The sequence below is a fragment of the Psittacula echo genome (genome assembly GCF_963264785.1).
Source record: "Psittacula echo genome assembly, chromosome: 9".
NCBI lineage: Eukaryota > Metazoa > Chordata > Aves > Psittaciformes > Psittacidae > Psittacula > Psittacula echo.
This window is the reverse complement of record NC_137745.1, coordinates 14310100-14327271: the sequence shown is the minus strand read 5'-3', so window position 1 is coordinate 14327271 and position 17172 is coordinate 14310100. Positions and strand designations below refer to the sequence as shown.

General features: G+C 48.0%; 1 protein-coding gene across 2 annotated transcripts in view; it reads left to right on the top strand.

Annotated features, from left to right (window-relative positions):
• Positions 1 to 1487: 1487 nt before the first annotated feature.
• SRGAP3 (SLIT-ROBO Rho GTPase activating protein 3) overlaps positions 1488 to 17172 on the top strand; it is a gene marked incomplete at its 3' end in the record, with an annotated part of 111354 nt that continues 95669 nt past the window's right edge. For both annotated transcript variants that reach the window (XM_080625756.1, XM_080625755.1), the window contains exon 1: positions 1488 to 1758. In XM_080625756.1, the coding sequence (XP_080481882.1) occupies positions 1692 to 1758 (67 nt within the window). In that variant the 5' untranslated portion in view covers positions 1488 to 1691. The remainder of the gene's footprint in view (positions 1759 to 17172) is intronic.

Below are 17172 nucleotides of genomic sequence, written 5' to 3'. Positions count from 1 at the left end.
GCTTTCCCAGCCCAGAGAGAGGGGAAGCTGCTCCCATGGGTGCTGGGGCCACTGAGCCAGTGCGTGCCTGATGTGAAGCTCCCATGGGCCACCCTTCAAGCTGCCTCTTCACTTTGAAATCTGTATCTTTGGACAGCAGTGTAGTCAGATGCCACTTTGGTTTGCAGTCAGTTCTGCCCTCTCAGCACTCACAGTTCCAAACCTTGGGAGGGAAATGTAGTGCTAGAAAACACACTTTTCCAGGGGAGGACTGAAGAGAAGCCAAAGTGGTACAGCAGTGCCTGGGGAGGCTGCCCCAAACATGGGGCACCTACAGAGCCCAGCCTTTTGAATTGTGCTTTTTCCAAACACGATTTTCCCAAAACAAACATACTTCAGTGATTGACCCAAGGCCAGCATTGATGTAGAGATGGATTACAGAAGGGAAAATTAAGCGCTACTTCCACAAGCCAGCTTACAGGCACACCACGAGGTGATGCTCTGTGTTACCCAAAGCAGGAGTTTCCTCAAAATGGCCTTTTATATGTGTGAGGGGGCCTTCTCCTGGGGCTGGAAAACCAAAACCAAACTTGTGTTTGTCACTCTGAACAACAGGGCTTGCTGTGTTTTTGGACCTGGTGCTTTCCCAATGCAGTTTCAAAAGATAGCACCAGTCAAAAGATATTCCAGCTTGAGCCAAATGGCCTTTGAGTTAAACATGTGCCATAAACCTCTCTCTTGCCACTGTACTCATGTTTATTACTGCTTTTGTGTTGATAAACCCGTTGTGGCTGGATGTTGGCCTGTAGGTACAGCTCAGATGTGTGGTCACGGGGGCGAGGGGGAGCTGCAAGGGGTGGTGAGGACACGGGTGCTGTGGCGGTGCCCACCAGGGTACCTCAGCTGTTAAATCCACTATATGGGTTAACAGCGTAGTATCTGATACTTCAGCCTTGGAGAGCAGCTTCCAGCCCGGTGCCCTGCCGCAGTACGGAAACTGACTCGTCTGCAGGCAGTGCGTGCCGCGGCTGCGAGAGGGCAGTTCTGGAGGTGCTGCAGAACGAGATCCCAAACCTGCCCTTTGGGAAACGGGGCGATGGGGAGGCCGCAGCGGATCCGTGCGGTGCCGGGGTCAGCGCTGCCGGGCCTCGCCACCGCGGGGAGCACCGCGCCTGGGGGCGCAGGATCGTGCGCGCCGGTTAACGGAGCTGCGGGAACACAGCGGCGGTACGAGCCGGGCCCTGCTGAACCGGGACCGGGGCTGAGGATGGGGAGGCGGCAGCTCAAGCCCTCCCTCGACGAAGCCTTCTGCCCCTTCCAACCAGCGGCCGCTCCGCGAGGGGCACCGCGCCCACAGCGACCCGACCCCCGCCGGGAGGGACTGGAAGGGGCGCGGGGACGCGCGTCCCGCCCCGCCCCGCCCCTTACGGCGGCCCCGCCTCGCCCAGCGCGCAACCTGAGCGCGGGATCGGCGGCAGGGCCCCGCCTTGGCTGGCGGCGGAGCTCGGCTGGGCTCGGCTCGGTGCGGAGGCCGGTGGCGCCGCGGCTCCCGGCGGGCTGAGTGCGGCGCGCTGTGTCCCCGGCACCGCCAATGAAGGCAGCAGCGGGCGGCGGCGGGGCCGCGGCAGGGTGAGGCGGCGGGGCCGGCGGTGCGCGGAGCGGCGGAGCGCGGCGGGGCGAGTGTCCCGGCGGAGCCCGCGCCCCCCCGCAAGATGTCATCGCAGGGCAGGTTCAAGAAGGACAAAGAGATCATCGCCGACTACGAGGCGCAAGTCAAAGGTGCGGAGTGCGGCCGCTGCATTGCGGGGCGGGCGGCGGAGCACGGCTGCGATGCCCGCCTTTGTGTACGGGGCGGGGCGGGCTGGGGCCGGCCCTGGCTGCGGGGCCTGCACCGCCCTGCCCTCCCCGGGCCGCTGCCCCCGATGACTTCCCTTCCGTGGGCATCTCCCGTCGCGCCCGGCTCCGCGGAGGTACCGGCCGCGCCCGGTGCCATCGCCCTGCGGGGAGCTCGGCGTGCGGAGCGCCCGCGGTCGCTGGTTACTGAGCCCCAAACCGAGCCGGGTCCCGGTGAATGGGGAAGGAGGTGCGAGGCTGCGGCCGGCACCCGCCTGGGCAGCGCCGGGGCTGCGGGGTGCGCGGCGGCTCGGGAGCGGTAGCGGGAGGGAACCTGCTGATGCCGGTGTCTGCAGAGTGAGCTCTGCCCGGGCCGCCCGGTAGGAAGCACATTGATCTTGCGGGTCTTACGTAAGGAACTTCGCCGCGCATCAGGCCCAGCGACTTCAAGGGACATAATCATTATTATGCAAGTCCCAGCGTTATTGCAGGATGAAGACCTTGGGAAGCAGACCGCCTTGTTAATAAATATCGGAGAAGAACATCGTTAGTGGTTATGTCTGTTGAGACTGCTAAGCATCACCCACCAGGCTCTGGATTAATTTTTATGACAGTTAGACTCCTTATGGGAAAGTTGGTACTCTCTGAAACATCACAGATGTCTGCAGCCTGATGAAAGGCCAAGTGTGTCAGAGCGTGTGTGGTCAGACGGGAACGAATCAGTCTGTGTAGCCATCCCTCTACTTCAAAAATAGGAGTTTTAGTATCGGTAGCAAACTGTATTAGCTGATATTTTTTGATAACTTCAGTTTGTAAACCTGTTCCTCATTGCAACAATTCCTCATTCTGTTGTTTGATGGCAATTCCTTTTTCCACTTTCAGCTGAGAGTACTTAACTGCTTACTGAATGCCTTCTCATTGAGTTGCCCCCTTTGAGTCACTTTGCTATTATATAAAATTGGCTCCAGTCTCCCCTTGGATGACTGTTTTATACAGGTACACGATCACCATTTTGTTATGTTCAAGTCTTGGGTTAAGAGAGAGTTAATTAAAAAAGATATACAATAGCTTTCCTGTAAGTTAACCCTTGAGTGTGCAAACAGAACAGGTTTCCTGCCTTCTCTAGAGGTCACTTGGTGTGTTGGATCCTGAGCTTGGCTGAATGATGTCTCTTCATTTTGAAGAAGTAGCTGCTGAAATGCTACAGTGCAATGCCAGATGGAGGGGTTTGGGAAAGGGGCTGTCTGTTGATTTTGTGCCATTGTTTACTTTCGTGCATTTCAGTCTTTTGTAGTTGGCTTTGAAGAGTGAAGTAGCAGTCACAACATGCTCTGCTCAGTGCCAATTACCTTTCTGCTTGTGTGTAATTTGGGCAAATTGATGTTATTGCACCCTGTAGTTAAGCAGATGAAATATTCTTTTAGCCTGTGGTATTGTTCTGTTTTATGGGAGGGGATTTGCATTTATTCATAGAGCCTGCCCCACGTTTCCATCTTCTTGATGATGTGCTGGGCTGCACAGCTCCTGCTTTTTGGATATTCGGGGCTGCAGAGGGGTAGCTGGAAGCAGGACAGGGTCTGATCTGTACCAAAAGCTTCACTGCAGACATTGCCAGTGTTTTTTCTTGTTGTTGTTTGTGACTGGAATACTCATTTGCCATGATCATTCTTGGCCCGACTTCTGTAGCCTCATGGTTTCCATATGTTAGTTAATGCTGGGGCTGTGTAGAAGGGTGTTTTATTGCACCACAGCGATCACGTTTTGGGCAGCTGTGACACGGAGTTTGCTAATGGGCCAGTAATAATTTCCTTTATGCTATTCTGTATATAATTATACCTCAAGAAATGTCCATTTTCTGGTTTTGGGTACATGGTCTGTGTTTTCATGTGAATAAAGGTTAATTCCCATGTGGTTGGGGTTTAACTGCGCCTGAAGCTGGGGCAAGGCAAGCAAAGTCAGAACCCAGCGTCTGTGTGTGCTGCCTGCTCGCCACCTTTGAGATGGTGGCAGCTCCATCCCTGAGGAGCATCAGCTCTGCCACAGGACCAAGGTGGTCTTGGGGTGACCTTGGTGAGGTGAAGGGGCTCTGGTGCTCGTGGTTGTGTCTTGACAGCTGTCACCCTCACTGTCACCTCCCTGCAGGGATCAGGGCGGCCCTGACCTTCCTGTGTTGCTAAACTGTTGGAGGACAGTTTAGCAACATCTGAGTCCAGAGGAATTGGCACAGAGGTCTGTTGTGCCCTGTGCTTCATTGCTAAATAGGAGCGGCAAAGGAAAATGTAACTGGGCAGAAATGTTTAGTGATAAGTTGGTGGTTGGTTGTTATATTGGTGGGGACCCCAGCTGGACCGGCTGCGGAGGGCACTGCAGAGGGAGTGGGGCTTTGTCTTTGGTTGGTTGTGTACTGCCTGTGCAAATACAACCTGTATGTCCTCAGTATCAGCAAAACCTGACATGGGGAGAGTTTGTCATCATCTAGACCTTCTTCTGAGGCTGTGACAGTGACCATAAACACCCACCTCCACTTCTGCCCCCCTTTTGTGAGGCTCGACCTCTCTTGGCTTGACCGAGGGATTTCATGTAGGCCACCTCATTATCCAGATACCCCATTTATTTCCTTCAGGGATTTAGTCATTATCCTATTCATATCTAAACTCCTGCTAACCTGATGGAGACAGATACCCAAATCTCCAGAGAAAGACTAAAATGGAAAAGAAATAGGGAGAAAGAAAAGGGGGAGCTGTGGCAAGTAAGACTAACAAAGAAAATGGTGGCAAGGAATACCTGAAGTAGGAAGATGATAAAAGATGGAAATGTGAAGAAGTGATGTCTTGTTTCAGAGGGTGGGTTTGAAATGTGAATGCAGCACAGGGATGGACCCGTGGTGTGGTCAAGAAGACAGCAGGGAGAAAGTTGGAAAACCCTGGATGTGAACTCCAGAGAACATGTTGGCATGGGTGGAAGAGTAATTCACAGCAGAGGTGTGTTTAAAATGCATTTAAAAGATGGATGTTGGAGGTGACTGGAAGTGTTCAGGGTGCTGGCCAGCCTGATCCACCGGGCAGCTGGGAAGGTGTGTGGGCTCTCACAAAGCAGTAACCAATGTGCAGTGCCTGAAGTGCATAAACGCCCTCAGTTGCCCAGGTATTACTAGAGAGTTACTCACAAACAACTGGGAATAATGTGGTGGTGGTGGGGAGGAGAAATAAAAATGTTGCTTATGCTTGATTTGTAGGAAGGTTTTGCTGAAAGCCCTCTTGCCCAGGCTGTTGGGAATAGAGCAAAGGCCCCAAATGGTTCAGGTGCAGCCTATCAATAACTAAGCCCTGCCCTGACCTCCTGTGCTCCAAGGTGCTGCACCCTCAGTTAAAAAATCGATGAGCCCACACTTTATGGGGGGTGCATGATTGGTGTAAGTGGAGTTTAACTGGTGCATAATCTTTGTGCACAGGGGGTGATCTGTCAGCCCTAACGACTCTATCTTCTTTCCCTCCCTGGAGAGTTGTGCCTGCTTTTCTCATGGTGGGAAGGAGTTGTCCTGGAAATGCTTTGTAGAGATAAAGGGTGTGTGCTGCGTGTGCACAGGGCTGAGTGCGTGCTGCCACTGCACACCCTCTTGCTGGATGTTGCGGAGGGCTGGGGGGGCTAATAGCTGGGGCACAGTTACACACTGTTGGCAGTGGTACAGGGTGCCTGAGGCTTTGGGTCGCTGCTGCTCCCACTCCGTTTCTAGGAGTGGAAATACCGAATCATTGCTGCCCGTGGCTGCTGCAGGCTGGCTGTCCTTGCGGCAATCCGCAGTGTTTGCCATCTGCCCGTGCATGGAGACCTCTCTCTTTCACCTCTCCTGAACACATGCATTGCTGACAGACACCTTCCCATGGTGTCATCTCTCCTGTCAGTTATCACACTGTGGGTCCGTCCTTGCCTTCTGCTTCTCATCTGTATCCTTCTTTAGCTGTCAGCAGAGAGTTGTCCCCAGGATTGCCAGCAGATGCTTGCTTGATGGTACTGGAAAGAAAATATTAAGGACACTTTTTTAGGAGGCAGGTATTCTTATTTGTCTGTCTGAGATTTGCAGACAGGAATGGTCGCATTAAAAATAAATGGCCATAAAGATGTGGCTGCATGTTTACAACTGCCACTTTAAAGCTACTTGTGGAATACAGAATGCAGTAGATCCTTGGATGTACGATTTAAAGCGAATGTTTTCAGACCTGCAATTTTAATTGGTTTATCTGGCCAGAAAAATAAACAAACGTCTTTTCCTCATTACTGTCAGGTGCGTGATTTGATGCTTTAATGCACTAAAACTAACCAGTGTTAATTATGTAGATGCAGCCATCCAAGGGTCAAGGTTGTAAATCTTGCAGAAAATTGGGCATCATGTTGTTTGGCTGTTTAATTTCATATTGCTTCCTGAAGCTTTTCTTTAACTCTGGCAAAATCCAGGTCATTGTATGATTTGTTTGGTTATTGTTGGCAGGAAGAATGCTGTGAGTCAATGGCATCTTTTGCTGTCAGATGGCTGGCTGGTGAAAAGCATCCCTGGTGATTCTAAAGACAGTAGTCTTTAAATGGTGCACCGGGCTGCATAGTGGTGAAGGGATGATTTCTTGCACTTCTAGGACTCTTAGTTGCTGTGTAAATTGATAATAGAATTACAGTTTTGATGAATTTAGCTTACAAAACCATTAAAAAGGCTTGCAAACCTGGGGCCACAGAAAACTAATGTGTGCTTACACTGATTTGTCATTAGTTTTTAGCTTCATTTTATTTTTTCTATTGCAGTAGCTGCATTCCTTCTTTTATGTCTGTTATCATCTCCTACCTATTCATCTGTTTCCATTTAGCTCAGAAAATCTTGGGATAATTCCCATACCAAATTATTTTTCTGGGATTATGGCTTCTTATTGGAAGAGGCATCAAGGCTTGAAACTTGACAGCCCATTTAATAAAATGGTTCTGTGCAAAAGAGAAGTTCCACCCGTTTAGGAAACTGCTAAATATTCATCACAGAAACAGATACAAAGTTTCCATTGGCTTGTTTTGCTTAGCAAAATGTGGGGAAGTGTGACCTGAGGGCCAGCTGGCATGTCTTGGTGTAGCTGTCGGCATCAGTGGAGTCATTGGCAACAGATAGCAGATCCTGATGAATCCGAGCTAGTTTCTGCTGTGAGACTTCAGAGTAACTGCTCGGCATTGCTCCTTGTTCGGTTGATTCCCATGTTGGTTTACTTGTTGCTATCTTCCTGTTACCTGTTGTGTTTCCTCAGAGGTGTCTGATAGTGTGGTCCTGGTTTTACATGAGACCTCAATGTGCGGGGACAGCCATATGCAGAGAATAGCAGCAAGTATGTACGTGATTCATAATAAAGATGAATTGGCAGTCTCTAATGGAAACAAATTGAATCTATTAGAGATGTTTCCTGCAAAGCTAACGTCCTGAGCGCTTTGGTGGAGGCTGGAATGGTTCAACCGGAGTCAGCAGGCTCCTGCATGCAGCCGACCATCAGTGGTTCTATGCAGTTGCTGGTGGGATCGACCCTCCTAAAATGCCTTGGATTTGGGCCTCCTCTGTGGTCAGGGGGAAGGAGGAGCTGCTAGCTCATGGTGACTGGTCAGAGATGTGCGTGCATCTGTGTTTGGGTGCCTTGCTGTGGGTCAGACACAGCTGATACGTGGTCTGATGCTCTCAGCATCAGCTCTCTGTGGGTGCAGCTCCAGGCACTGCCTCACCAGAGCCAGGCAGTTGGCCTCGTGGCGCTGGTGCAGAAGGTTGAACTGGAGCGTGCCAAGGCACTGTGGTTGCTATTGCTTGTCTTTGGGCACTATTTGTCAATCTACCCTTTTCCCTGATAACAGTAAAAACCTCTTACAACACTTACTCATGGCCTGTAGCTAGTCCTGGTTCCAGGTGGAGAGTTTTAAGGGCCTTAAGAGTGCAGCACCAAATGTGCTTCAGGTGCTTAACAGATATTTATAAGCCTCTGCAAGGTGTAGTATTTTAAGTTCTGTGTGCACAGTTTCAGCACCTGTCAGGGGCAGGATTTACTCTCTCCTTCCACTGACCCATTGAAGGTGGGGGGAAACCTTCCCCCTTGAGCTCTTAAATTTTCTCTTTGCCTGAATTTGGCTTTGTTTCAGTAGCTGATTGTTAAGCCACCACCCATGGCAGCAACAGCAATCACCTCCTGAAATGCATTTACTGACTTTGGAGGCATCTGTACTCCTGACAGGCAGCTGGTGATGGAGCAGTTCGAGCATGTAATGCCTGGCATCAAGCTCAAGGCAGGAGAGGAGCACAGCAGTGTGTGTGCAGTTGTGTTCCTCATGCCACTTTCCAGTGAAGCTACCATGAGGTAATCTCCTTTTCTTACAACCTGGGTGGCTGTTTAATCCGGAAAGTTGATTTAATCCCATGAGGCTTTTGCTGAGCTGCCAGCAAACCTTCCTCTTTAGAAAGATGAGTATTTCTTACTAACAGCTATTGTGCTGTGCCCCACCTCTGTATTTTATTGGTGTGTATCATAGCAGCAAGGGAGGACCCAGAAACAAATAAACAGCATGAACCCATGCAGTGACAGTGGTAATAAAGGTTTGTACCTGTCGCTGATGACCTCCTTAGGGCTTCCAGTCCTCTCCTGGTGTTCCTGCTTTTTGTGCCTGCGGTTGTTCCATGTACTTTGAGTTGTTCACATCTCCAAGAACCTGTTTGTAAGCTTTTCTCTGAAAACCTGGCCCGAGATGACTTATTTTGGTGTCTCTCTCTCCTCTGGAAGACAGCTGCAGTGGTTTGGGAAGAGGCAGCTCCTGAACAGCTTATTGCAACAGACAGTTTTAGGAGAGGAAGTGGAGTATTGACATTAAACTGAGGGAGTTTATGTAGTTGTTGTCAGCTTCCCTGGGCTGGGGTGGAGTTGGTGTGATAGCGCTAATGTGTTTCTCACTGCCATGATGCTATGGGATTGCTTAATGACCGTGAGCGGTCAGCAGCTTGGTTCAGAGTTTATGTGAAAAATGGCACCATCGATAGCACAGCAGCCCTCACATGCCAGGCCGGGGAATATACAGCCTTTTATTTATCCCAGTGTTGTCATTACTCATCAATGAGGAGGCAGCTGTTAGGATCCTGTCCCTGGCAGGGAGGGAAGAGGTTCTAAATCATCCTCTTTGTTTTAAATCATCCCTTTTATGTTAAATAATTCTCTTTGTTTTAAATCTTTCCCTTTGTTTTAAAAACAAAGATATGTAAAAAGGTGTGGTGGGCTAATTCCAGAGTGGAAACTGGTGCTTCTGGCCCAGCCCTGGTCTCTTCTAGGTGAGTCCCCAGATTTATCTCTAAGGGAACAGCAGTGCCTCATGGCTGGTGCTCATGTGCTTGTTCGATTTTGGCCATGGAGTGGTGTGTCTGTACTGGTCTGAGTTCCCAGTTTGGGAACCCCTGGCCTGGGAGTGATGGGAGGGATCGGGGAGCTGGAAACTGTGAAAGCTACATCTGTGAGGTTCTCTTGCTTACCCATCTTGTGCTGTTGAGCTGCCTTTTACAGTGTGCCTCCCAGAATGACAGAGCTGTTTGCTAGCTTTACTGATGTCCTTTCCTGACCACTGAAGCCCAGCTGACATTCAGGGGGGAGGTTCTCCGTGAAGACTTCTGGTGCTGCAGGCTGCTAGTCTGGCAGTGGGAGGGTTTGAGAAGGCTACGGACCCCTCTGTGTCCAACAGCTCAGAGAAGAATTTGCATTAGTGTCTATCACTCTTTTCCTTCGGAACTGAAGAATAGCTGTGAAGGAGGGGAAGAAAAAAGGTTTTACTTCCCTTTTTCACCGAGGCCTTTGGGAGGAACAGTCGTGTGGCAAGGGATTGCAGTCACTCTAATGCATCTTGCTTCTCGAAGTAGCTCTGTAAAATATTGCTCTGTCTTGTAGCAACAGCAGGTGTGCAGGAAAGCTCAGTAATCTTCTGTTAGAATGACTGTGGGGTTAAATTGTCCACAGCTTCTTGCTTGTGTCTCTGTCAGACATGGGGAAAGAGGTTCCTCCTTAGTTGAAGATCCCTGATTTTTTTTAGCTCTGTCCCTCCAGGTCTCTGAGCCTCAGTGGCCTGTCTGTAAAATAGAGAAGAGCGGATGCTGCTCTTTGAGCCACTGCTAATTGTGTTGCTCTTGGGAACGCTTGGGGCTATGGCTTTAGGGCAAGGATTTTATCCATATGGCTCTTGCTTTGCTTATTATCTAGATAACAAAGCTACCTCTAGAGATTAGGTGAGACTCAGTGGTGTTTTACGATCTGGCTTGTATTGTGAGAGTAAATATTTGAAAATGAAAGTAGGATACAAAACTGTAACTGACCAAAGATCAGGAGACAGAGGTCTGGCTTTAGTGATTCCCGTTAAGGAGAAGGGAGCCAGGTTTTTTTCCACTGCCTTTCTCCATCTGTTGGACCAAATTCACGTCTGAGCTCCAACTTTGTTGAACAGTGTCACGCACTGAAGGCTCACAACAGAAGTCCTTGTCAGGGACTTCATGAAACAGTGGCTTCCCTTTCACCATGGGAAAGCCCCAAAGATTGTTTTTCTTTTAGATGTTATAGCATCAATTAACTTTGTTTTGTTGGGATTGTTGTCTGTGGTCTTGAGGCTGTTCTGTGGTGTGGTTAGAGCCTGAGGCGATGGTCTGCTACATGGAACATCTGGTTTAGAGAAGATGACCTCAGGAGCAGGTTTCTTAGCTCAAGATCACCAGTTAGATAATGTTAGGTTGCCGGCCCTGTGTGTATCCAACATTTCTCTCTGTCAAATGCACTGGTTAATCAATAATTGTTTCATGGGAGTAAAACCTCTTGCTGTGGAATGGAAATGCTTCCCCACTGCCCAAGGTGACTAGAATTCCTCCTTAAAACACAGTGAAAGGTGACATACTCAAGTCAACTAAATGCTTTTCAGGATAGCTTCTATGTAAGTGTGCAGTCTGCCAGCGGCTGAGATCTGAGAGAACTCCAGGTAGTGAGTTATTCTTTGTATTGATGGTGGTGTTCAAAGCTTCTGGGTCAGACAAGGCTCTACTGCAATAGGTGGGACTTTCTGTCCAGTGTTAGTGATCTAGTGGCTTTAAGCGAGCTAGGTTTTGGGTAGCAGTCTGTGTCCCCCCACTTTTCTATTTACTTCATGGAAATTAAACTGATGCTATAATTTAATCACAGATTACAGAAGAACTCATAAGAGAGTAAGAACTAGAGATCAAACTGTATGGCAGTCTAAAGCTTTTGTGTTAGCAAATGCTCTAGAGACAGTTCAAGGTTTTCTTTGTGTGAAAAAAGGTTAATTGATACTTGGGAAGAGCCTGAATGATGTTTCAATCAAGACAGCTTGTTAATATGTGAAATCTTAAAGGTACAGGCTTTGATCTGTCATTTGACAGGATTGGCAGCGTGGCAGGATTAGAGCTGCAAGAGAGCTTGAAGATCAGAGCTGCATCGTTAGGCAGTGATGATCAGGAGGTGAAGCCTTGCACAGGCAAGTCCAGTTTGGGAATTTAGCCATGGAGTGGGAACATAGTGTGAAACTGGGGGCTGTGTGTAGCTCAGGACAAGATGGAAACAGTGCTGTTGACCTTGTTGCAAACTGCTTTGTGTCCTTAGTGGAAAGTGATAACACTAAAGCTGTGTGAGAGTATCAAAAAACACTTGCGTTGAGCTGGTCAGTTAGGGAAGGAACTGTCTGCAAGATTACCCTGCCATAAGCAGAGAGTATGTTTAGCTTTTTTCTTAACTCCCCCCCATCTCTGTTCTTGTTTGCCCTCAAAAGCTGATTAGTTACTCCAGATTTACCCTGGTGTTGCAGCAAGTGACCTGTGGTTGTTGTGGAGTTGTGTCTCCAGACCTTGTGAGCTGGTTTGGGATGTCTGTTCAACAGCATCTCTAGAAGGATGCTGTGGACCACTAATCAGCAGTGACCTCCACTGGAAGGAGATAAGCTGCTGGTTGATGAAGATGTTTTAGGCCTTCTTAGAAAATGTTATTGGAGGTTTTCATTCCTCTGTTGCATGGGAAGATGTGCTAACTCCCTCGAAAGGACAGCATGCACTAAATGACCATTAAGGAGTGGGAAAGTCCTGCTCTGGCCGAAAGATAGTTCTGTTTGAAAACAAGACTCTGTTGCTGTTGAGCATGGCACTGAGCGAAGGCCCTCTTGAATGGGTGAGATCTTCCATTGACTTTGGTGTGTAGTGCTTCATGCCTCTGAGATGATGTGCTGAAGTCCCTGCTTGCATGAGGAATCACGCAACGTACGTTGCAAGGTTGGAAAAGAGTCACAGTGAATCCTTCACCTTGCTTTTCATACCACAGCCACTGAAGCCTGTCTGTATTCACTTCTCCGAAACCGGCAGTGGTGGGACATGTGGCAAAGGCACCTCCTTTGGTATGTTTCTTACTGTGGATAAGACCTGTTGGTTGTCACACTGAGTTACTTCAGCAGTAGTGTAGTGTGCAAGAGGATGCTAACTACTTTGATAGGAAGTTGTTTGCACATTATTGCTTAGTTGGGTTACACTCTATCAAGTACAGGCTGGAATATCATGATGTGTTTTTGTTTTGCAGTGTTGCCTGATGATTGTTTCTTGTTGGAGATGGGCACATTTTCAAAAGGGCTGAGTACTTTTACAGTCAATACTATGTACAGTTAAGTATGCTGAGGTCAGCACAATCGAATATCATGCTTCAGGGTGGAATGTGATTGCTAGAGAGATCAGAAAACAATTTCTATCCCCATGTAGAGCATTACACAATTGGCTGGATACATTATAGTTTCCCTTGCAGCATCAAAGCAATGTTCAAAATGCTGGATTAAGTAATGCTGGCATTTCTGTAAATACTCATGTAATGGTTTCAAAATGTTTGAAATTATTTTCCCAGTGTTTCCAGAGGCAGGCAGGAGCGTTCTGCCTGTTTGGCTGGCAGGGTGATGCAGAGGCATGAAGACAACAGGGCAGTAGTTAAGAGTAGGAACAAAAGTCAAGTGCCTGAACTCTGTGTCTCACATGAGGACCAGAAACTGCTTTGGTTGGACATGTCCTCTGTGCTACCACAGCAATTGGGTAACGTGTGTGCTGTGTGATTCCCCTCTGTCTGTTTGAAGGTTGCTTGTGTTGTGAGGTCTAAAAAGCTGTGTGATTGGCTGATCTGTGGTGATAAGTGTGGTCGAGGTCCCTGGCCACCTCCTGCCTGTTTGCTCAACTCAACTGCCGCTTCCTGTTTTCAAGTGAGGATGTCTGCTCCTCAGAGCAGCATGATGTCTTCCTCTCTCTGTGATGCAGAAATAGGTGGATCTTCACCACCATGGTACATGTAACGCATGACTTCACGTTTTGAAGATGTACTGTGGCTCCCAGAGAAAGGAAGATTGCATCCAGCATGGGTAGGAAAATGTGAGTTATTGAGGTGTTGTACAGAAATACCATAACCTGGGACAGCTGCCCTTGCTCTGTGATGGAAACCAGTTCGTTTCACACCTTAGGGGAACTGAACTGTCTTGGGGCTAGGACTGGGTATGTGCATGAGCCAGAGTGAGATGGAGAAGACAAGACTTACCACACAGGTCATTCTGCAGCAAACTGCTTGTAAGTGCACTGTGAAGGCGTGAAGATGTTGAACATGCAGTGTTGCACCCAGAGGAAACAGAAAGACTGACATCCCAGTCGGAGCTCTCTGAAACGACTGCAGCAGTCATATGCAGAAACTCTGCAAGATTAACCTCTTGCTTTGCCAGATTTTCCTTAAACCATTTGTCATTTCAGTTTCCACTAAAAACACTAAATGTTTTGTAGGGACTTTTGTTTTGCCATGTTCTTTTTTTACCACTCAGTGAATGGGACTTCAACTGTTGTAATAAATGAAACTGGAAATCAGGATCTCCACTGTAATTGTATTTTTTGGATAGTTCAAGAAGAACCCGAGGAGATATGGCAGCAAACCAAGCAAAAACAAATAGCAGCATTGAACCAGTTTTAACTTGGACTATGTCAAGTGAATTGGGAAGCAAAAGGTTCTTCCAAAGCAATTTTGTTTCTTTTAATATCCTTGCATGATGTTGTGCTGAGTGATTCACTTCTTAAAAGCAGTTTTTCCTGCACAGTGCTTCTATGCTCTTGACCTACTCTTGCTAAAACCCCTAAAGAAACAGCAACTAAACATACTGTAAGTGAAAATGTCATATTATAAACCCTTGAAAGTGAAACCATAACAAAAAGAGTACTCATGTAGTCATTGTTCTTGCGGGATGGCAGTTTGAGATACACTGTTGGAATAACAATGATCTGTTTCATGTAAGAGGTCAGCTCAGAACTAAGGATGAGTGGGAAGAAGAGGAGAAAAGAAATGCACGTTGTTTGCCTCTCCTAAGCATACAGCGTGTTCTGGTACATCTCATGGATTGTGCTGTTGGTGTAGTTGCCTCCTGCTTTACAAACACTTCTTTTTGAACGTGGTGAGAAGACATCCGTATCAGATGGGAGAGGAGCGTATAGCAGATGGTGTACTTCTCCTGAGGCACCGGCTGGAAGGAGATAATTTTGCAGGTCACAAAGCCAGAGAATAACTTCTTCAGAATGAAACTTGCATTGGGGATTAAAATTGAATATTCAAGAAAATACCTTCAGGAACCTTTCTTGGAAGCTACTTCACAGGGCTAGATGTGAATGTTTGTTTGCTGTTTTCTGTTTTCAGACCCAAATGTGCTCCCAGTCGCCTTGGAAGATGTAACATCAGGGCTGTGACAGCTTGTGGCAGATGTCTTTTTTTACTCTATAACCGATGCAGAGTGTCCAGCTAGCTGTGCTTCTTGCTGCATCCAAACACATCGCGCCTCTGGGTGCTGTGCACTGTGGAAACATGGGGAGCAGTGGGCTTGCCTGGGGTATCTCCTTGATGTTGGAGGGAGCAGCAGGGACCCAGGTCTGCAGTCCTGACTCCTGCACCAGGCTTGAGAGCGGATTGGTGCTGGGGCTTTGAGTGGTGAGGCTTCTCACCAGAGCTTCTTCATCTGGAGAATGGTTGTCTCTCAGTGATGTTGTCTCTCAGTGGGTGGCACCTGAGAGATTTCATAAGGAGGGATAGTGTTTTGCAGGTTCAAGTTGGAGTATTAAAGATGAGCACACCAGCAGAACTGGTTCTTTGGTTTGACTGTGGTGAAATGGGCCCATTGTTTATTAGCTGTAGGATGCTGTCATTGCTGAGGCAGTCCAGCTGCTCTGACAGTTAGTTTGCACAGAGCTTCAGTGATAAGCTCCACATGAGAGTGGTGGTTGGTCATGGGAATAGTCACAGGTCTTATCCTCAGGAGTTCTGCAGCTGTGAGTGAGAGGCAGGCATGAACTCTGGCTATCCTCTTGGTTTCCAGCGCGTGTAGTCTCATCAGCGTGCCAAGGACTTGTGAATGCTGGTCACATTGTCGCTGGTGTTTGCTGCAGTGTCCTTGTCCGTGGTGTACCTCACAATGACAACAAAATAAGACATTTATGGCCAGCAAACTACCTACTGAGCTTGCAGAAATTCATGGTGGCGATATGCCTTTGAAAGAAAGAAAATCACCAATGACCTCTTCCTTGGGTTTTCTGGGGGGTCTTTACCAGGCTGCATGCGTGCATAGCTTGCTCCGTGTTCCCATTAGCATCTCTGTGTGAAGACTGTCAGGTTTCCTGGTACCCTAACTGTTCCTTGTTTGACTGCCATCCAGATGACTTGCGAAGAGGGAAGGACAGCTGATCCTTGCAGGTTCTGAATTGCCAAGGTGTTTGCTGTGCCTCTAGTTGCAGCTTGAATGGTGGGCACCAGACATCTAGAGGTCAAAGAGGCACCTTGACAGTGCTGCTGGGTTGTCCCGTTCTCATAAGTGGCATCCTTAGGCCCGTCCAGGATGAAACTGCGTAGTGTTGGTAAGACTTCCATTGCTCTCCTCCGCTTTTGCCCCTCTTCTAAAACCCCATTCAGTGTTACACACTGTGGGAGCTCTGTGCTCTTTTAATTGTTTGTCATCGTGGGAATTGCTTGTTCTAAAACCAATTACAACCTGACAAAACTGATCTGCCTTATTTACAAATACATCCATCTGGTTGAGGACTGCCTGGTGTCACTGCCAGAATAATATGAGGCCTTTATTGCTGCTGAGTTATTGAATGGTTCCTGTGCTGGCATTGTCTGGAGCTGCATGGTAGCTTTCTGCACGTGTATTTGTGTGCCTGTTCTTTGTAGGACAGAGGGAATTAATGTTTAAAATAACAAATCCTATGTAAACCACGTAGAGATAAAACGTGTGCTTGATATCGGGCAGGGTGGAGCCTTACAGCATGGTTGGAGTGTGTGATATGATGGAGGGTGCTAACGCAGTGGCTGCAGAGTGCTGGTTCTGATGCAGGCTGGTGGGTGAGCTCTCTGCAGTGCAGTTATAGCTGTTGGTGTTAGGAGCATGCAGGAAGGAGCGCAAGAGCGGGGTAGCAGAGAAACCTGAACTGCTTGGAAGGGCCAGAGGTAGAGATCCATCTGATGTGTATTCCATGCCGTTTGGCTGCTGCGACAGCCATGGGAACCAGGATTGCTGGCCACCCTGGGAGGGGTGCAGCTGATTCCGAATCTTCCAGAAGATTCTTTGATAACTGAGGTAGGACTAGATTCCTCCTTGGGAGCTGCAGTCTCCTGGTGGGTTTCATGTAGAAAATAGGCAAGAGAAGTAGGCAGGCGTCTGGGGTGTGAGACTCCTATTTCTGCCTGTGTTCCTGGAACTCGATTTTGAAAAGGCTCAGAAAAGGAGAAAAATAGATGAGTGGTATCAGGACATTGGAACTTAAACCCATTACAACTGGTAACCAGAGCTGCTTCAGACTATTTTAGGTTTTCTGTGAATGTTCAGTTGCAGCTTAAAGAAAGATCTGAGACATTATGAATCAGTACTGATTTCACCCCCAGGCCAGCAGTTCAAAGCTGAATATAGTGACTTTTAGAAGCATTCACTAAAAGCCTCTATTCCTTGTTTACTATGTGTGTTATCCACAAAGGGTAGAAGGCAGAGACGCACGTATGGAAACAAATTTAGCATGAGGGAAACAGAGAAGAGTTGCCCCCTACATTAAGCCATTAAAATTAACATGACTAGGTTTTGACATATAACTGGAGGTGAATTAGTCATTATGAATACTATAGATGAGAAATTTCAGGCCTGTTTTTATTTGTGATTTATCTAGGAATGACCTTTAACTTTTATATTCAGAAATAATCACTCAGTTTTTGCTGGCTGGCTGAATAGCTGAAAATTCATAAATCAGCATGAACTGGAAGTACAGAATGCTGCAATCTGCATATGAAAACCTGT